The sequence below is a fragment of the Protopterus annectens genome, chromosome 10.part0, assembly GCF_019279795.1.
Source record: "Protopterus annectens isolate FY-2018-M chromosome 10.part0, PAN1.0, whole genome shotgun sequence".
NCBI lineage: Eukaryota > Metazoa > Chordata > Ceratodontiformes > Protopteridae > Protopterus > Protopterus annectens.
In genome coordinates, this window is record NC_056744.1 from 1726043832 (window position 1) to 1726066235 (window position 22404).

Below are 22404 nucleotides of genomic sequence, written 5' to 3' on the forward strand. Positions count from 1 at the left end.
AACCATCTCTCTTACTAGCTCTGCTGTAGTTACCCAGCTATTCGGTAACTCTTCACTGCCATCCAGTGCCTGTCTTAACTCTTCCCTGAACATCACCTCACAATTACCCTTTTTCAATTTCCACCATTTGATCCTTGGTGCTGCCCTCACACTCATCCTCCTCTTCTTGATCACCAATGTCATCCTACAAACCACCATCCTATGCTGCCTAACTACACTTTCCCCCATCACCACTTTACAGTCTCCAATCTCCTTCAGATTGGCCCTTCTACACAAGATATAATCCACCTGTGTGCATCTTCCTCCACTCTTGTATGTCACCCTATGCTCCTCCCTCTTGTTAAAATACGTATTAATCACAGCCATGTCCATCCTTTTCGCAAAATCCACTACCATCTGACCTTCTGCATTCCTTTGCTTAACACCATACCTACCCATCACTTCCTCATCCCCTCTGTTCCCTTCACCAACATGCTCATTGAAATCTGCTCCAATCACCAGTCTCTCACCCTTGGGTACAGTCACCAATACTTCATCTAACTCACTCCAAAAATGTTCTTTCTCATCCATCGCACACCCAACTTGTGGAGCATATGCACTAACAACATTCATCATTACACCATCAATTTCCAGCTTCATAAACATCACTCTATCCAACACTCTTTTCAGCTCCAAAACACTCTTAGCATACTTTATCAATTCCCAAATATTTACACACTCACTCTTGCTCAAGTTCTTTTATATCACATTCTTGTCCCAAAGCGATGTTTTCCTGGTGCTGCAGTTTTCCTGCTTTAAAGGTTGCTTTTGCACATTTATCACGACCAAATGACATTCTTACACATTCTGAAAACATTTTGACAACTTGCAGTTGTATTTTCATTTCCTCGTCTGATGAGCTATCCAGTTTCAAATCATTCACAAAGAGAAGATGAGAAGTCCTTACACTTAGTTGTTTTCTAGGAGCCAAATTATAAACATAGCCTTAGCTGTTAGGTAGACAGCTTAATGGGTTAAGGGCAAGACAGAATAGCAGCAGTGACAGAGGGTCACCCTGGAATATCCCCCTTTGAATTTTTCTCCCTGGAATAATAATTTGTCCTTTATCACGGCTAAATTGCAAAGTGGTCTGCCACTATTTCATGGTCACTGTAATGTAGTTGATCAGTATCGGGTGTATCTTATACATTTTTAAGTACTCTTTTATCCATGAATGTGGGATACAATTAAATGCTTTTTTGTAGTCAGTCCATGCCATACTTAGATTCTTCCCCTTGTTACAGTTCTTCACTAGGATTTCTCCCTTGTGTGAATTTGTTGATGGATTTTAAGCTTAGGTTTCTGAGTAAAACACTTGTTACATTCAGAACATTTATATGGTTTCTCCCCTGTGTGAATAAGTTGATGGGTTACAAGGCTCCGTTTCCATGCAAAACACTTACTACATTCACCACATTTATATGGTTTCTCCCCTGTGTGAATTTTTTGATGGCTTATAAGGTTATGTTTCTGGGTAAAACACTTACTACATTCACCACATTTATATGGTTTCTCCCCTGTGTGAATTTTTTGATGGCTTATAAGGTTATGTTTCCGGGTAAAACACTTACTACATTCAGCACATTTATAAGGGTTCTCCCCTGTGTGACTTTTTTGATGGGTTATAAGGTTATATTTCTGGGTAAAGCACTTGCTACATTCCTCACATTTATACGGTTTTGTACCTGTGTGAATTCGCTGATGTTTTATAAGGTTGTATTTCCATGCGAAACACTTACTACATTCACCGCATTTATATGGTTTCTCCCCTGTGTGAACTTTTTGATGGGTTATAAGGTTATGTTTCAGGGTAAAACATTTGCCACATTCAGCACATTTATGCAGTTTTTCCCCTGTGTGAACCAGTTTATGAATGTCAAGGGAACTTTTGTAAGTAAAAACCTTACTACATTCAGCACACGTATACATTTTTTTCCCTGTGTGAACTAGTTTATGAATGTCAAGGGAACTTTTGTATGCAAAACACTTACTACATTCAGCACATTTATAAAGGTTCTTCCCTGTGTGAATTTTTTGATGGGTTTTAAGAGTATATTTCTGGGTAAAACACTTGCTACATTCAGCACATTTATAAATTTTTTCCCTTTTTAATTTCTCCATTTTTACCCCTGTGTGAATTAGTTGATGATTTATAAGTTTGTGTTTCCTTGTAAAACACTTACTACATTCAGCACATTTATATGGTTTTTCACCTGTGTGAACTAGCTTATGGATGTCAAGGGACTTTTTATATGTAAAACCCTTAATACAGTCAGCAAATTTATACAGTTTATCCCTTGTGTGAATTTTTTGATGGGATAAAAGGTAGTTTTCCCCTGCAAAGCACTTATTACATTCATCACATTTATATGGTTTCGTACCTGTGTGAATTTTTTGATGGGTTATAAGGTTCTTTTTCCATGCAAAGCACTTACTACATTCAGCACATTTATAAGGTTTATCAATTGTGTGAATTTGTTGATGGTCTGCAAGGCTATTTTTCCTTGCAAAACACTTACTACATTCATCACATTTATATGGTTTTGTACTTGTGTGAATTTTTTGATGTGATAAAAGGTAGTGTTTCCATGCAAAGCACTTACTACATGCAGCACATTTATATGGTTTTACCCCTGTGTGAATTTGTTGATGGGCTACAAGTTTCTTTTTCCATGCAAAACACTTACTACATTTATCACAATTATACGGCTTCGCACCTGTGTGAACTTTTTGATGGCCTCCAAGTAGATATTTATGTGTAAAACACTTACTGCATTTTGGACATTTATATGTTTTTCCCCATGTGTGAGTGTTCCCCACTGTGTGGACGGGCTGATGGTACTTCAGATGACTTTGACATATAAACTGCTTATTGCATTCAGTGCATTTATATGATTTCGCTCCTTTGTGGCATGTCTGATAAATTACTGCACTTTTCTTTTTACTAAGACATGTGTAGCATTCAGACCTCTTGTTGCAATTATGTCCAGACTGGTGCTGTGGTACAACAGGGGGAAGAAGTCTGTCGGTGTCCAACACATTCTGAGCACAATGCTGTATAAGGGGAGGTTCACCATTACTCTTAGGGCTGCTGCTGTAGTTACATCCTAAATGAAACCCTGGGGCAGTAACAGGATGAACCCTGTTGTACCTGTTCACAGGCTGAACACACTGCTGTGGGTTCTGTCTAGAGTGATGTAATAAGGATGTGTCACTGTCACATTCAGAGCTCTTGATCCAGTTATGACGTAGGTGATGTTTTGTGTAGTCCTTCGCAGGCTCAGCAGACAGCAGTAGGTTTTCGTGAGGATGGGATTTCCCAAATGATGGCTGTTGACTGCAAAACACACTGCAGTCTCTGCTCCTAAAACCTAAAAACAGATTTGTTAGTACTGTGTTATTCACAATGATGAAACAAATGTCAGATATGTCGCTTACAATACCTCATGTATCATTTAAACATTCTGAAATACTAGAAATTTAAGAGCTATTTTATTCTCTTCTTATTAACAAAATTACTAAAATAAACAAAATTAATTCTGATTGCTCAGTTTTGTGAACTTGGTGCTTACAGAACAGCTGAAAGAGGGACTAAAGCAGTGCAAAACTATCAAAATAATGAAAGATCGTCAATATTTAGACAAGAAAAGAAACATATCCTCTGTCTGAGACATTATTCTCAGCCATTCTTTCCAATATGTGTGATAAGTCTTACTGCACATATAGCTAAAAAGTACAGCTGTGTAGGAACATTGATCATTGTTGCATTAAAGCTGATCACTGAGACTTCTATCACAGAAACCTTGAGACCTGGCCCAAATTACAAATCATTTCACCATTCCCCAGTTGGCCAGTGGATGCCCCCAACCTGGATAGCAATGTGCCTGTGGTTAAAAACGGGAGTCACCCCACACCATTTTTAGTTAATTCTTGTCTACATAATCCATTGTAGAATCAAAAGACAAAACAGATGGAAAATGCTCCTAGAGATGGCAGCTGAACCAGTGGGACAATGCATTAATCAAACCTATGGAGGTGGTGCCACGTATGGCAGTCAAACCAGTACAGCAATGTTGCTATGAAGAATGTATCAATTAGGAAGGTGATTATAGTTAGAGGAGTGATTGGGTAACAACCTTATCCCTCACATGGTAACAGGCAGGAAACAGAGGATGGAAAATAGTACTGCATAACTGAACATAGTGAAAGCAGCACAGTTGTGTAAAACATAACTGTAGATATTGATCTATACTCACTGTGTTGTTCACTATGGCAATAGTGCTAACATCTGGGGGGATTCCAACAGTTTATTGACAACAGAGTTATTGGCCCTGGGAAGGAATGAGTTCCTAATAGCCCCTGCAGGATCTCTGTGGTAAATTCTGCCCTGGGTCAGGATGTAAAGTCCAAGCTGTAGTGCTTGGAAAAAGTGTGAACAGCTGACCAGGCAACTGCTTTCAATAGAAGATGGGTGTTGTCCCCCTCCTAGAAAGGTCATGTTGGCTGCTGCTGCTATTGTGGCTTGGGACCTGGCATGCTTGGGTACAATTTCACCAAAGAAGTACTAACACAATTAGACACAGTGGGCTATTTTATTTGGAGTCATCTATTCTTGAGAAAGGCATTCCCTCCATTCCATACACACAGGCTGTGAATAACTGCTCTGTTCTCCTTACTTTAGTTTCCTTCTGGGTAAAATCTCAGCTGCCTGTGCACATGCAAGGTAGCAACAACCTTTTCCTTTTATCTGTCCCTTTTTCCCTTCAGCCATGCTGACCATCATGCCAACCCTGCTGTGCTCAGGCACATTCATTCCACAGAGGAAGGACGATCCCCAATGTGGGAGGTCCATTCAGATCTTCTAGTGAGAGAGCTGTCATTCCAGCAGACACTCTGAATGTTGACCAGCACCCCAAAAATTGAGGACAGTATGTTACATTGTAACTACCGTCCCCTTGATTCTGATGTGGACATATGAATCAAATATGTTCCAAGCCCTAAGCATGTACTCGCCTTCACATATGCAGACAAGAGCACCATCAACATGGAGAGCTCACCCAGTTCCCTCTCAAGCCTGGCCTCCACTCAAGACATTTCCATCCTCCTCTGTGAGGTTGTTCATTTCAGAGCTGCTGCCATGGTCAACCAGGGTCACCAGACATACCTTTCCAGGGTGGACATGTCCATTTTTTCCTGTCTGCTCTATAAAACATCTCAGCTGCTAATCAATATCAGGTCACCCTGGCCACTATCAGGGCTTTACCCCCCTACAGAACCTGCAAAAAGGCACGGAAGAATACAAGGATGTTAATGGGTTGAATAAGGAAGACCCTCTGTCACCACGTTGGGCATGAAGCTGGGGTTTGTGCATAGCAAGTCTTTCAGAATGATTTGAAAGGACTAGACAAAGGGTATTGACCTGATAAATATGAATATAAGTAAGGAGTTCCAGGCCTTAGCCACATGGTATGGGTACAGACCATGTCCAACAGATTTGAAAGGTTTGTGGACAGAGAAGTTTGTAGTCAACGGATTGCAATGACCAAGTGGGAACATAGCTGTGTAGAATGACATTTGATGCTGGAGAAGCAGATGGATGCTGAATAATTTTATCTGTGGTAAGAAGTTGTGTATATGTTGGTTGAGGGGGTAGTTCTAATTAATTTTTAGTGCTATACAATGGTGGGTTCTGAAACGGGTATTTGCTGCAAATTTAACCTCTTTATTATAGCGATGTCCATCTTTTGCTTTTTTGCGATGCCTGGAGGTTAGTAAGGATGACAGAGCCATAAAGTAATGATGGGAGGAGGTAATTAGTGGCAAATGTACTTTTAGTTATATAGGTGAGAATGTTTAGGCTCTATAAAGCAACCTTAGTTTTTGGTGATTTTTTATGATATTTTGTATGTGCACGTCAGATTTAAAATTATCATCCGTTATCATCTCTAATAATTTGTTATAAGAAATGACTTCAATGATTTGATTGCCAAGTGATAGGATTTAAAATTTTGCTTTTCATGAGAGAGGGAAAAATGAGTATTTCTTTTGGGTGGGAGGGGTTGAGCTTGAGTTGCGAGTTACAAAGGCACATTTCTGTGGCTGTTAAACCTTCCAGTGTAAAAGTTTGCAGATGTGCTAGGTTGTCTGATATGCATAGAAGTGTGGAGTCATCTGTGTATTGTATTAGGGAGGTCTGTTGTGCAGATCTGTGCCATGGTACACCGGTGGTGAGTGGGAGGTATGGAGAGAGGGTGGAGTGCCATTTTACTCACTGATACCAACTGGACCAGTAGCTTTTGGACCACAGAATGGTGGACTGAGATAGACCTAGTGAGGGCATCTGAAGTAGGAGTTTGCTGGACAAAATGTATTCAAGGCTGTAGAAACGTCTAGAAATAAGGAAGAGACTAGTTTGATGTTATCTCTAGCTTTAACAGTTATCTGTAAAGGTTAGAAGGCTGTAGAAATGTCTAGAAATAAGGAAGAGACTAGTCTGATGTTATCTCTAGCTTTAACAGTTATCTGTAAAGGTTAGAAGGCTGTAGAAACATCTAGAAATAAGGAAGAGACTAGTTTGATGTTATCTCTAGCTTTAACAGTTATCTGTAAAGGTTAGAAGGCTGTAGAAATGTCTAGAAATAAGGAAGAGACTAGCCTGATGTTATCTCTAGCTTTAACAGTTATCTGTAAAGGTTAGAAGGCTGTAGAAATGTCTAGAAATAAGGAAGAGACTAGTCTGATGTTATCTCTAGCTTTATTAACAGTTGTGGGAGGGACAGAGGCCATGTTGTGAGGGATATAAAGTCTTCCTGCAGGAGATATGTACTCAAAAACAACTGCTAAACGTTTTAACATTTGTGTTAAATCATCAGTTATGACACAGGCAACTATACATTTCTATAAAAGAAAACAAGCCAAATTATGATGTTCACAGTTACAAACATTATACACCACATATATTCTTCAGTAGAGTTATCAATACATTAAATATATTGTTCAATTCCTGCCTTCCATTAAACCTCAGTCTTCCCTCAAAACATTATTTTGTATGTACTGTTCCCACAATTCCCATTTCTTTCTGTATAATTCACTCTTACCCTTTTCCAAAGATCCCACTCCCAGTTTTTTTATCTACGTTACAATATTCACTACTTCAAACATGTTTGGTTTAGACTTTCATTTCCATTTTCCAGTAACTTATTTTATGGCAGCCATGAAAAGAAAACTTGACAAGGCCTTACTAAGTCTAGGCAATTCAGATCTTGTAACCCAGCTCAAAAAAATAATTTCCTTCCTTACATCCATTTGCTCACCCAATATTTCAGGTAGAGTTCTCTGTAAGGAATTGTTAAGTCTGTCAATTTACACTCCCACAACATATGTTCCCAGTTGTATTTTTCTTCCCCATTACAACCCCAACGTTTGCCATCTATCCAAGGAAAAATTCTTTGGTGTCCACTTGGGGTATAAAACATCTATGAAAATACTTCCAAGCAAAAAATCCTAAATCTTCCAGACTTTGTTGCATATTTGGGAGCCATACATATGTTTCTCCCATTGTTTCCTTGTGAATTGCTTATCCAATCACATTCCCAATCTTTTTTAACCTCCTCTGATTTATTCCTATAGTTATAATGCAAACATTTTATATGCCCTGCTAACTATCCCTTTTAATTTTCTCTGTACTCTTATCAATCCCTGATAGAAATAGCAGTTTCTAGTTTGCAAACCCAAAGTCTTCTTGGCCTCTTCCCATTCTGTTACCTCTCCCTCTCTAGGTATTTGCTTCCAATACCTTGGTTCCTTTACTAGTTTTCTCCAGTAAATTCCAGCCCCCTCTTGCCTATTCCCTCTTATTCTCTCTCTCTGTCCCTAATTGCAATCATCCTTATCAGCAGAATCTTTCTCCATTCTTGTGTGGCTTTATTTCTTAGAATATTTTCTGCTACTTTATGAATATAATATGTATGTCTCTTGTTCTCTTAAGGATCTGCTTCCTAAATCCCACTCCCTCCTTATTTTTTGAATTTTCCCAGCTTCATCATCATCCCTTTCCCATTTGAATAGAAAAATTCCATTGAGTCCTACTACTACGCTATCTTCTCTGTAAAACAATGAAAAGTACAGAGGAAACGCAGTGCAGGCTCCAGATGAACAATATTTATTGCAAAACAACTCGCTAAGATGAAAAAAGTTTAAAAATGATTCCAGACCAATGCATCAATAAATGTACTTCCAAAATAAAACCGCAAAGTTTGACAAAGAGTTAAGCGCTTTCACCTATATAATTTAGGCTTCCTCAGAACTAAGGTATTAAGGTGCTACAGTATTTAAATAACTTTTTTGGCGCCAGAAATTATCGACAGCCCTTAAAGTCACATTGCTCCATTACTTATATGTAACACTGAGCATCCTGCTGTTATTACGTCTACACAATCTTAAATCTTTGTGTTCCACTGTTTCACTTCATTACAATAAATCAATAATTAAAAACGTTTATATAAAATAATATATATATAAAATGTATTATATAAAAACCTTTTATAAGCTATTCTTGTACTGCAAATACATTTGGATGTATATACCTTAATGTAATAACTTCTTAGGGGGTACTATTCTCTACCGTATATAAAAGTAAACCATACATCAACTGTTTTATTATAATAGTAGTATGCCAACTACTCTCAACTTGATTTATTGCTTTCTGCTTGTGTTGCGTATATCAGCCTTAACTGTGTACCGCTGAAATATTCCTTCAAATCAGTTCATCTTAAACAACCTTGTTCTATTGGATCAAGGTATTCCACTTGGCCCTTTGCTCTATTCCCCTCCTACATAAAATCTTTCAATTCCTTTTGAAATTACTATCCACAACTTCTCCTACGGTTGATAAAAATAAGCCTATCTTGAGTATACAACTAAAGGGACTAAAAACATTTTCATAGGTTGATACTAGGCTATCTGCCCTAGGGCATTTATAAGACTAGGCAGAGTGTATTTGGCTTTCGCCACCTTTTTAGATTAGTTGACTGTGCCTCTGTATAGTAGGTCACAGAAGATAGACCTTTTAAGGTTAGTTTACTGTGCCTCTGTCTAGTAGGGACACAGAAGAGATCCCAGGGGTAAACCTATGATCTCCCATCCACTCGTCAAGATTTCTCTTGAAGTGGGTCATTGAGGGGCTCTGCCTAACATGGATTGGGATTTTGTTTCAGAGTGAGGGGAGCCTCTGGGATATGAATCTGTCTCTCCAGCATGTCCTATTTATTTCTGTGCTGAGGTTTAAGTCCCTGGAGCGTGTAGCTCTAAGGGATTTGGATTTCCTGAGGTGGAGCATGTCCATTAATTCTGGGTTGGACATGGCTTTATACGTCAGGCACAGATCACCTGTGAGTAGGCAGTAAGCAACTGAGTAGAGCTGGAGTTTCTTTAGCCTAACTGCATAGGGCATCTGTTTGAGTCCCTTGATCCTCTCGGTGAGGTACTTTTAGGGTCTTTCCAGTTGTTGCAGGTGTCAGGTAAGGTACATCCCAAATGGGGCATTGTATTCAATTATGGGCCTGATGAGTGATGAGTAGAGGGGCACAATGACCTCTCTTGATCTAGATGTGAACTCTTTCGTGATAAGGTGGGCTATATAGAAGGTCTTTCTAACCCCTTTGGCAATGTGATTGTCAAAGGAGAGATTGCTATCTACTTGGGTCCCCAAATCCCTAATTACTTCTTCCATACTTAATGGATTACCACCTATGTGGTAATTTGTGGGCATTTTGTTTTTCCCAAAGGGGATGACTATGCACTTTTTGGCATTTAGCTTTAGGCCATGGCTCTGGCACCAGTTATCTGTCTCTGTGAGACCCTTTTGGAGGATGCTTGTGTCAGTCGGCAAGTCGATTATGGCACCCAGTTTGCAGTCATCTGCGAACTTGGTCAGCCATAGTCCTCCCGTGTTAGCCTGCACCTCAGAGAAATATATACCGAACAAGAGAGATTCCAGGACTGAGCCTTGTGGGACGCCACTTGTAAAGTACAGTTTTGTACCTACCATAAATGTAGATGTTCGAAGATCCACATTGCTGCAGTCATAACCTGTGGGTAGTCCGCTGTCCTCGGTCGGCCCGAATACCAAAGTGTTAGGCTGGCGTCGGTCATGGTCGCTCAGATCTGACGTCAGTACGCCATGGTATTAAAGTGCATGACCGACGTCATATCCTCAGTCTTTCTTGCCCCTGATGTCAGAAGGCCCTAAAAAGAAAGGCCATAGCCAAAAACAGAAAAACCTCCAAAACCCATGTACAAACAATATTTACAACGCAAACCATACAACCCCTCCAAACTACAGAGGGGAAGGAGGGAGGGTAAATTGGACTGCAGCAATGTGGATCTTCGAACATCTACATTTATGGTAGGTACAAAACTGTACTATGTTCTTCATCTCACATTGCTGCAGTCATAACCTGTGGGTAGAATCCCAAAGCAAAGGTAAAGGGAGGTTGGCAAAATCATAAAGCATTGGGAGCTGCTAACATGCCCTGTAAGACTGCAGTGGCAAACCCCGCCCTAGATTTGGAATAAAGAGGGAGATGGTAATGTTTAGAAAAAGTGTGCACTGAACTCCAAGTAGCTGCTTCCAAAATATCTTTAGTAGCTACACCCTTAAAAAGCAGTAGAAGTGGCAGTAGCCCTAGTGGAATGAGGTCTGATTCCAGCGGAATCTCCTTACCATGATGAGAATAACAAAAAGCAATACAATGGCCAATCCACTTAGAAATAGTTTGTTTTGAAACAGGTTTCCCCTGAGAGCTCAAAGCAAAAGAAACAAATAACTGTTGAGACTGTCTGAACCCTTTAGTCCTGCTCAAATAATAACGCAACTGCCTGTGAATATCCAAAGTGTGCAAAATTTTCTCCCCTTTATTTTGGGGATCAGCATAAAAAGTAGGCAAATGAATAGATTGGTTCAAGGCCACATTTGAAACCACTTTAGGCATAAAAGTAGGGTTAGTACGCAGAGATACCCTATCCTTATGAAAAATCAGGAAGGGTTCAACTGCCATTAGAGCCTGTAATTCAGATACCCTTCTAGCAGACGTAATGGCCAACAAAAAAGCAGTCTTCCAAGACAAAAACTTCAACTCAGATGTAGCTGCAGGTTCAAAAGGAGGTAAAGTAAGTTTTTCCAACACAAAATTGAGATCCCAGGAAGGAGTAGGAGCTCTCTGCGGGGTCTTATGTTCTTTGTCCCTCTAAGGAATTGCTTAAACAAAGGATGAGAGAATAATGGTGGGTCACAGTCATAGTGAGCAGAAATGGCTGCAGCATGAACTTTTACAGAGGAGAAAGACAAACCCTTGTCTAATAATTCTGTAAGATATTGAAGTGAAACACTCAAATTAGGCCTGGAAACATCAAAGCTCTTTGCTTTGCTCCAAATAAAAAATCTCCTCCATTTATCAGCATAAACTTTCCTTGTACTAGGCCTCCTGGCCTCCAAAATGACATTCAAAACTTGTTGAGGAAGCTGCGACCCTCCAGGTTCTAGAACAGAATATGCCAGGCTGTCAGATGCAGGGACTGTATCCTGACATTGAGGAAATGATTGCCTGCCTGAGACAAAAGGTGTGGAATTGAAGGCAAAGGCCAAGGTGGCTCCCGTACTAAACTCCTCAGCAGAGGGTACCAGTGCTGCCGTGGCCAATCTGGAGCTATTAGAATCATGGAGGGCTTGTCCTGTCTGACCTTCACGAGCACCTTGGGAAGGAGAGGCAGAGGAGGAAAGGCATAGATGTGAAGATTGCTCCAACTGAATGATAGAGCATCCACTTTCCAAGCTGTTGGATGAAACATCTTTGTGCAAAACTTTGGCAACTGGAAATTTAGTGGAGAAGCGAACAGATCTATGTCTGGAGTCCCCCATATCACTGTCAACTGTCGAAATACATGAGGATCCAACTTCCACTCGTGAGGATCCACCATCTGTCTGCTCAAAACATCTGCTAAGGAGTTCTGTGCTCCTGGCAGAAACCTTGCCTGAAGAGTGAGGTGCAAACTGAGAGCTGTCTCCCACAAAATCATAGCTTGCCTGCAAAGAGGTAGAATGGGTTCCCCTTGCTTGTTGATGTACCACATGACAGTTGTGTTGTCTGTTTGAATCAACACTTGTCCTGGGTGAAGTAGATCCTTGAAAGCCATCAATGCAAATTGGACTGCTAACATCTCCTTCAAGTTGATATGTAAATGTTGAAGTCTGGCAGGCCACGTGTCTTGAACCCATTTTCCATTGAGGTGTGCTCCCAAGCTTTGTCTGAGGCATCTGTCGTTAAGATCTGACTCGCCTCTGGTCGGGTCACAGAGAGTCCCTTGTTTAGGTGACATTCCTGAGCCCACCACAAAAATTCCTTTTGAATGCAAGGTATTATCTGAATGACAGTGTCCAGATCGTGGCAATGTTGCGTCCATACACTTTTGAGATACCATTGTAGCTTCCTCATATGCAGTTTGGCATTGGGAAGCACCAGAATACAAGATGCCATGAACCCCAAGGCTTGAAGGACTGTCCTTGCAGTCAGCCTGGACCGTAGAGACAATTGTTGGAAGTAAAGTGTAAGATTTCTTTGCTTGTCCGGGGTCAAAAAAGCCATCTGGGAGGCTGTATTCAGTCTCACACCCAGAAAGCACATTTCCTGAGAGGGTACTAGACTGGACTTTGTTTCGTTCACAGAATACCCTAGGCACCTTAACACTGCCATAACATACTGTAGATGGTGAAGTAGCTTGTTTTTGTCTTGAGCAAGTATCAGGCAATCGTCCAAATAAGGATAAATTTGTATTCCTCTTAACCTTAAGAAGGCTATCACCGGAGCCAGAACCTTTGTGAACACCCTGGGCGCAGTAGATAAGCCAAAGGGCAATGCAGAGAACTGATAATGTAAAGTCCCAGCCAGCGCAGGAATCTCCTGCAACTGGGCCTGATAGGAATATGAAGATAAGCCTCTTTGAGATCCAGAGTTACCATCCAGTGATCTTTGCCCAACAGAGGCAGAAGTTGTTGCAACATCAACATTTTGAATTTTGGAATGTCCAGGTATGTGTTGAGGATAGATAAATCCAAAATTGGCCTCCAAGTGTTTCCTTTCTTTGGTACAAGAAACAGGCGAGAATAAAATCCTAGGCCCACTTCTGACAGAGGGACCTGCTGTATAGCCCCCATTTGAAGAAGTAAAGAAATCTGTTTGTGAGCCTCCACCCTTTGCTGAGGAGGAACGTCTAGCATGCCTTTGAAAGGAGGCAATGTGTGGAAATAAAACTCGTAGCCTCGGTCTATAATGTCCAACACCCATTTGTCCTGGGTGACTAAAAGCCAGTTTTGCCTGAAGAGTGCCAACTTTCCTCCCAGAGGAGCTGCCAGACAGGAAGGATCTGGCAGCTGAAGATGCAGGTCATTGGGTCTGTTTACGAAAGGACTGGCCCCTGCCCTCACCTGTAGATTGTGCAGGGGAACTCCACGTTCTAGGCCTGAAAGAACCCTGAGCTCTGCCCCTACCACATCTAGATCTGCCCCTAGACTGTAAATCAGAAGAAGGGTAAGCCCATCCCTTAGTAGGCCAATTTCTGCTAAACTTAGGGGGCTGCAACTGCAAAAAATCCTTAACAGTCTGCATAGACTTAGCTTTGTCTTCCATTTTCTTTAAGACTGACTCCACAGGAGAACCAAAGAAAACTTCAGACTGCAGAGGAGCATCCAAAATTCGAGCTTTAACATGCTCTGACAAGTTCTGATCCTTAAGCCAGGCGTGCCTACGAATAACTGATCCAGTGGCAGCCACCCTGGAAGAAGCCTGTAAAGCATCGAAACCACACTGCAAAGAATGCTTACCCACCTGATCAGAGGCATGAACCAAATCCTGTAATTCCTTACACTCTATGCCCTCTGCCAAAGCATCTACCTTAGATTTTAACTGAGTAAGGAGAAAATTCTGGTACTTCAACATATGAAACTGGCAATTCAAAGCCCTCATTGCTAGAGTGGAAGAGGTATACACTTTTTACCCCACCTATCCAAAGCTCTAGAATCTTTATCCATAGGAACTGGATTCTTTACAACAGAAGCCCTGACACCCTTAGGTCCCTGGCTAATAGTTTCTGGGTCAGCCCTTGGGCTCTTATACAGATATTTATGAGCCTCTGGCACTCTGTAATACCTATCTGGTTTAACTGGCGCAGGAGGCAAAGAGTCTGGATTAAGGGAAGCCTCAGAGAAAACATCCTGAACAACATCCAAAACAGGAGGTATAGCCAAGGGCCGATGTTGTGGTAAAACAAAAATTCCCTAAGCCTCTTTCGGGAATCTGAGAAATCCTGACCTTCCCATTTAAAATGCTCCCTCATAGAATGCAGGGTTTCTGAAAAAGAAAAATCCTCTGGAGGAGAAGCAGAAGGACTGGAATCCTCTGCGTCTGAATCAGAATAAGGAGGAAAATCCTGAATGTCTTCAGCCGAAGACTCTGAGTAATCTGAAGCATGTTCCAAACTTTCCACCTCTGGCTCCACACTAGGCCTCTTATCTGGAGGGGGCATAGAACCCCTGATTAAGGAAATCAAATCTTCTGCCATTTTAAGCATGTGTTTTTTAGGTACAGAACCTGCAGAACTAGGACTGACACCAGAGGAAGACAAACCAGGCCTGACCTTGGAAGGTACCTTAGAGACACAAGGGGAAGGCCTAACCACCTTATGCAAAGAAGGGAGTATAGCAACCTGAGAGGCCCCCTCAGCCTGACCTGACTCCTGAGAGGCCACATCTTGCAAAATTAACGGCTCCCCCTGAGACTCAGCTGAAACCTCGGCTGGATCCACAGATTCCACCGTAGTTTCTAAAGAACCGGCGTCTGGAACGGACGACTCATCCTGCTTGGACTTTAACGATTTTTCCTTGCGCTTCTTAGCGGTAGCGGGCGTCGGAGGATCCAACGGCATATTGTAATTACACCGCTTACCGCTTACTGAACCTGTCTTCCAGGATGTTGGCAATGTCTGTGGGTTCAGTGTATTTTTTGTCATTTTGCACTAACTCAGAGCATATCTGGGAGTTGTTACCCAGGTTCTTGACAAAACTAAAGAAGGCCTTGTGATTATCTTTAGCGTCTTATGCAATTTTACTTTCAAAGCTGGCCTTAGATGATTTTATGAGGGATCGTAGTTTCTTGCTAGTACTGATCAGAGATGCCTTCCCTTTTTGGGATTTTGCTCTATCATGTAGTAGCTTCCTCCTTCTGTTGTATAGCTTATTTATGGCTGGGGTCCACCAGACAGGTCTCCTGCCTTTGGAGGAGTGAGTCTTGGTTTTATTTGGGACAGCACAATCCATGCATTCCTGTAGGTGTCAGTAGAATGCGTCTGTAAAGGATTCTGCGGTTTGGGCCGTATTTTCCACTGGCCTGGGAGCTTTGAAGGATTCCACCTTGGTTTTGAGAAGTGTGAAGTTTGCTTTTGAGAAGTTCTTCACCGTGGTTTCCTTGGCTGAGGGTGGGGATGGGATATGGATTTCCAGTGAGATTAATTTATGGTCAGATCTTGCCAATGAGGGGTATACCTCTGGTATGGAATATAGAGTCCCCATGTTGGTGATGATCAGGTCCAATATGTTTTCCCCTCTTGTGGGAGTGGTGACCAGTTGTTCTATAACATTTGAGTTTATAAATTCTAGGAACCGTTGGGTGAGGGTGTTGGGGCTTGAGTAGTGCTCTCAGTCTATGTTTGGGTAGTTAAGTCACCCAATATGATGGTGTTTGGAGAGACCTTCATATTCTCCAGTGTTCTCAGGAAAGCTGAGTGGGGTTCCTGAGTTTGGGAGGGTGGTCTGTAGCAGGCTACAAACTGAAAGGCAGTTTTGCCCACTGTTAGTTGCACATGGATGGTCTCCGATGCTTCGTGCAGTGCCACTAACCTGGAGGTGTGGGTATCTTTGATGAATATGGATACTCCCCCCTCCTTTTGTGGTTCAGTCAGAGTTTTGGAGCCGAAAAGCATGATATGAGGTATAACCTGGTAGTGCTGGAGTGCTCTCGGGAGCCTTGAACCAGGTTTCTGTTACTGTACAGATATCGATATTCTCCATACTGAGGAGAGCCTCGAGTGTGTGCATCTTGAGGTTTAGACTTCTGGCGTTGAGCAGCATTACCCTTAGTTTCTTTTTCCTTGTGTTGTCTATGGAGGTGGGTTTGTCTTTTGAGCCTTGCCTAAAAAAGGCACTATGGGGGTGGCAAGAGCCTTAGCCAATATTCGAAAGCCCAGGGGTGACAGGTGCAAGCTGTCCCTAGCGAAGCAACGTGGCTTGTCGAGCATGTCATCCCAGGCTGACAGACACTGGATCCCCTTTGAATGACACCAATACTTTAGCCAATTGTTAAAATTGATCATTTTGTCTTTATACTGTGGCATCATTCTTGGTGAGGGTAAGATGCTACTCAAGGTCAGGGTCATACCGGCCTGGGCTACATGATCAGAGAGCTCCTCTAGGTCTCTTTTCATGTAGTCCAGGGAGGTACGTCTCAGGTCATTCACACCAGCATGGACAATGACGGAGTCATATTTGTACTTGCTTTGGAGTGACCTCAGTGCTTGTGTTATGTGGCAGATCCTGGCACCCGACAGGCAGCTTACAGTGACCTTCTCCTTGTTCAGCCTGATGAGTGGGACGTCAGTGTGTCTGACAATAGAGTCACCTATTACAAGTGTATTAGATGTGTTGTTTAGCCTTAAGGGCTGTGACTGTGTGGCACACTGACTTTGTGAACTATGTGATACGTGGGTATTGTGGGGTAGCGGTTGCTTGGATGTCTGCTTTGGAGGTCTCTGCTGCTTGGGCAGATTTTTATTTAGAGCCTCCGAGTATGTTTTTGTGTGTCTTCTATCCATTATCCATAAACAAGAGGTTCCAGTTTCTCAGTTTTCATATCTTTTTTAGTCTCTTCCCACATTATCTTTAACTGTCATAATGGAATCCATTTTAACCCAAACGCTTAAAGACTTCATTTTATCATGTCCCCATGAATATGGGTATTACTGAACCATTTCATGTGTGGGTACACAGTTTGCAGTTATAGCCTTTGTTTTATCCTCATTAATTTTATATCCTGAAAAGACTTGAAACGGTCTCAGAATGTTCCACAACATTGAGGTGTCCTTTTATTGTTTTATTAGGTAGTTTTTTAACACATTTTTCAAGTAATTTGGGAAGGGGGAATATAAATGCTATAGGTCTAAAATTAGTGTTGTTGGTTGAATTTCTTTCTTTGCACAGAGGAAACATTTGCATTTTTTCACAGAACAAATGTGAGATTCCTGGATTGACACAGAATAGGCAATGTTATTAGTTGCTATTGTAAGGTACTCGCTCGTAAGATCATCAGGTGAAGTAGTGCATGGTTTGAGTTTTAGAGTAGTTTTATATAGGATGTGGGCATAGGTTTGAAAGTGAAAGCGGATGTGGTAATCTGTGGCTGTTGAGCAGGGCTGGAATTAGATGTCAAGGAATGCTTGGTTAGGGATGCCATATTATCTATGCAATAAAAGAAGAATTCAATTGCAGTTCTGAGTGGTGAGTTATTGGGAGTGGGGTTAGGGATAGGAGGTAAGATTTCTTTAATGACTGACCAGAATTTTTTTATGGTTATGTTTACTATTGTTCTGGATGTTGTTGTCATATAGCGTTTTTGTCTTCTTTTATTTGCTTTTAAGTATGGTTTCAGAACGATCTGAAGTTTGAGGTATTGTGGTGTTTTATATTTTTGCTATTCTTTCCATGTCTTTTCTCTATCCTGCCTTAGAATAAATGTGTTTCACTCTATTCCTTACTGATGGTACAAGCCTATTTAGGAAAGTTGTATTGAATTAATTTACAACATCATCTGAGGGGAATTTTAGGATGTTCCAGTTAACAAATGATAGGGTTGTAATGAATATTTCTGGGGTAATCCTGGACAGGCTGCATGCTATTATAAACATGCTGTTTTAAGTGGATGTGTGAGATGTTTGGTTGTATAGATTCAGAGATGGTCACAGACAGTCTGACATTCTACCTATAGTGGTGAATTTACTTTGGTCTGATTCTAGGATCCAGTCCAGTAAGGAGTTTGATGTCTTGATATAACACGTGGAGCTATTAATTAGTTGCATGAAACTGTACATGTTCATGACAAATGTAGGGGACTTACAGGTTATGTCCAACCAACTGATACGGACATCACCTAGTAGTTTTTTTCTTGTGGAATTCATATGGATATACAATGTAGGATATTTTCCAAGGTAGATGTACTGTCTCCATGGGGGATGTAAAGGACAGTAATACAAATTTGTTTATTTTCAGGAAAGTCAGAAGAAGCCCTGCTAACTTGAATTTTGATACTGGTTTGTTGTAAGGGGAACGTGGAAGTTGTTGGGAAATATTAAAGCAAAACCACTGCCTTTCCTATTTATATGCTCATTACCGATGATATTACAGCCAGGGGTGTCATTTTGAAGTTGTTTATGCTGGGTTTAAGCCAAGTTTCAGTTACACCAAAAATATCACACTTGTATTGGGTAATCCAAACATGTAGTTCAGTAGTTATATTTCTTATGCTTCTAATATTTATGGAAGCAAAAGTTAGATTACTGGGGTGTGGGTTGGGAGTTGACTGTTGTGGGGTTACATCAGTGTGTGGAATAGAATTGTCCTGATGTTGGTTGTGATAGGTGATGCCAGGATTAGGGTAAATGTCTCCTCTTAGGGGGATTTTAGAATATTGGGGTATACTATAAGAGCCGGCTAAATAAAATTAGTTAGTGCTATTTAATATAAATCACACTTTCAGCTAGGACAATGCCTCGCCTTCCTCAGGCAAACAGCTAAACAACTGTTGAAACTTCCTTTTAAACAGTCAAGTAAATTATGACATCAATTAACATGGGTTGTTCGTTGCCTTGACAACGTGTCAACACCCCACCATAGTGCAAGATGTTAAAACCAAAACTATAAACTTTAATAATTAAATAACATTAAAAAACAGAGAATAAAAATGTTAAAATGTACAATAAAAAATACAAGTATTATTTAAAAGTAAATATATATAACATATACATAACTCTGTTTATAATGGATTAAATTTATTTTACTAGCTTCCCTTTGAATGTTATTTCTTTAATAAGTCTGTTAGTACGCAAACACTACATTGGATATACCTAACCTCAAACTTCATCTTATATTGTGAAAAAATATATTGTAAAAGGTTGAATTTATGCCATAAAAAATACCTTATTATAAATATTTGATAATAACATTATCTGTCTACAGCCAAAAGCCTCAAAAAGCACTTAATAGAGATGTCATTAATGCCTGGGAACTTATGTGCCCTTGTTCTAATCTGCCATTTCAGTTCATCTAATTCCAACATGATTTGCCAGGGTCCCCCTCGATTATTATCAACTCTCTGTTGCAACACTACAAATTTAAAAGCATGACTTGGAAATTCAGAACAATGTTTTGCCAGTGCATTATTTGAATCTTTTTTACTTATGGCATAGTAATGTTCATATATTCTCTGCCTTAAATGTCGTTCTGTCTTCCCAATATAAAATGCGTTGCAGGAAGTGTGATTTATATTAAATAGCACTAACTAATTTTATTTAGCCGGCTCTTATAGTGTTCCTTTCGTTTTTAAGAGTCCGTTTGTCAGTTTTTGTTTTTTTTTGTAGAATATTGGGGTATGACTGATTCTTATTTTTTGGAAAGCATTTTTCCACTTAATTTTTTTGAGTTGAAATAAAGTTAATCAGTCTATGTTTGAGGTAAAGGTGAAGGGTGTTATTAAACAGGTTTGGTGTGGTATGTGAAGAGTTTAAAGAGGAAGTATGGCTAGGTGGTTGGGAGAGAGTTGGAGAGATGCTGATAGCTATTACAGAGTCATGGTAAGATGAGAGATGGCTCAGTAGGAGGAGAAGAATAGAGGATAAGCTGAGGAGTAGCATGATTAAGTAAAGGGATCTGTATTTTACTGATGGCAGGTATTGGGGAAGTAGGAATCAAGAAGGAAGTGAGAAGATAAAGGACTGTAGGATATTTAGTGGTGGTGGAGTCTTAAAGATGGTAGAACATGGGTAGGAAGGAACTGGTTATTATGAAGGGAGAGACTTAAGATATCCAGGTATCTCCTCTTATGTTTCGGAAATGTAAGAAAGAGAGGGATATGAAAGAATAAAGTGTGAGGATGTACTTAATATAGGAAGTATTGAGGGATAATTTGGGAAAAGTAGAAGTTGAAATATAGAATGTAGAATAACACATAGAGCCCTCCCCACCAGCACCAGAGGATAAATGGGTGTAGTACAAAGCAGAATGGGAGGGAGAAAGGTTGTTGGAAATTATGCTAAATGTTATACAGAAAATGGGAAAAGAAAATAGGACTGGTTGTATATTACCAATAAAGTTGTTTGGGGAAGGTTAAGGAATGGGTGTCTCAGGTGAAATGTGTATGTGCAAAGTATAATGGTAAAGTAAGAGGGGTGGGTGGGAATTGCAGGTAAGGTAGGGAAAGGGGAGTATAGAAGGTTCCTCACCCTCAGTTCTATTATTACACAGAGCAATCAGTTTATAGCCGGTGCAGAGCAATTAACAAGGAGGGACAAAGTAGAACAGGTTTTATTTCATTTACTGAATGCAGAAACCAGGAAGCTAGAGAGACTAAGTAAATGTCATATAAAGTATAACCTATTGGTCAACAGAAAGGAGAGTGGTCAACTAGTAAGTGGTCCTCACAGTGCAAGGGCTACTCCTTTGGGGGAAATGCCACAGACACTTTACAGCACAGAGCAGGCATTATTTGATTAGTTAAAGTTAATACACAGCAAGGCTCTTTGTGTTAAATGTGCTTACACATCACAATGACAATATTCTCAGTGAAGACATTTGCTGAGGTGGGCCTTGTGGCAGAGCTCTTGCAGTTTTAGGGTCAGGGATAGATGTAGTCTTAAGTCATGGGTGCCAGTGACTGCAATCTTTAAAACTACAGCCATCATTGCATACCAAAACTGAGGATGTACCATTCTCACCCTCAGATTTCACAAATCAAGCATCAGAACCAGAACTGGACTGAAAATGCTGAAAGGTTATTATTGCTTTGTGGTCTCTTCTTTCTACAGACAGCATGATGACCTCCTGAGGGGCAATGCCAAATGTCTGAACCCACAGAACAGGTAACCATTTAATTTTGATGTGACTAGTATTTTTTACTCAAAAGCATTTGAAAATATTCTGTAACTGAAATGTGTCCCTTTAGATCAGCCCATTACATGGGTTACTATACTTCAATCAATAACAAAAATGAGTGAAGCATCAAATGAGAAGTGCAAAACACAATGAAACCATGTTAAACATCTTAACAATTACAACCAAGTACCACAATGTCTTTAATGTATGCAGACTACACAAAATCACAAACTAATACAACTCATGTTCCTAAACTTCAATAAACTGTACAGTATTACAAGAGCAACATTTTCAATGCATCTAGTCTTCATTTTGCCAAGTTTCATTGAAAATGCTTCATATTGTTCAGATAACTCGTACTCAGTGGATAAATGGTGCTTCCTTAAATGATCCAAACCCTGAGAATCTTTATCCAGGAACATATTACAGCACTCTCCTTAGAGGGTTAATTCCCAGATCACTGCTGCCCAGCAGTACAGTCAGATGGGGTCCTTTAAGATGAATAAAGAATGATGTAAGATGTACTTTTACATTGTTTGCTATGTCAGAAAAACTGACACCTGAATTCATCTTACATTTTAAAATCATGGCACTTTTTGGGTTAAATTTAGATATTCCTTGGGGTGCCTTTCTGTGAAGGGTTAACTTGTATTATATGTATAAAATTTGTGGATTTCTTGTACAGTTTTTATCTCATGAAAGTTCTTTGAACTGAGGTTCTAAAGTTCCATTAAAGTAATTTAAATGGAATGTTCTGGCTATTTCATTTGGACGTTTATCATTATTGTTCATTTGTTTCATTTGGGGGCATATTATACCCAGAATGTAGGACTGAATTATCTCCTGCTTCAGGCACACTAGCCAGGTCACAATACTTGGTTTGCAACCTCTGAAAACTCATGGTTTCTTGAAACCCACCACCCCAAGGACAATTAAAGCTGTAGTAAGTAGTCCTATGCTTGAATCAGTAAATACCTGGTGGGGCAGCCAGAATCTATCCAAATATGGGGTGACTCTGACCATGCGCAGTCTCAGGTAAGCTGCTAGTGCTTCCTGCACTTGGTGAATACCTTGGGGCTGTGGTGAGGTGAAATGGAAGGTTTCTAAATGATTACTAACCA

The 22404-nt window shown here is 40.5% G+C and overlaps 1 protein-coding gene across 3 annotated transcripts in view; it reads right to left on the reverse strand.

Moving 5' to 3' along the window:
- Window positions 1-1185: 1185 nt before the first annotated feature.
- The window catches only part of LOC122813962 (zinc finger protein 585A-like), a 420613-nt gene continuing 399394 nt past the window's right edge, over window positions 1186-22404 (reverse strand). For all 3 annotated transcript variants that reach the window (XM_044086514.1, XM_044086513.1, XM_044086512.1), the window contains one exon: window positions 1186-3410. In XM_044086514.1, coding sequence (XP_043942449.1) covers window positions 1291-3410 — 2120 coding nt within the window. In that variant the 3' untranslated portion in view covers window positions 1186-1290. The remainder of the gene's footprint in view (window positions 3411-22404) is intronic.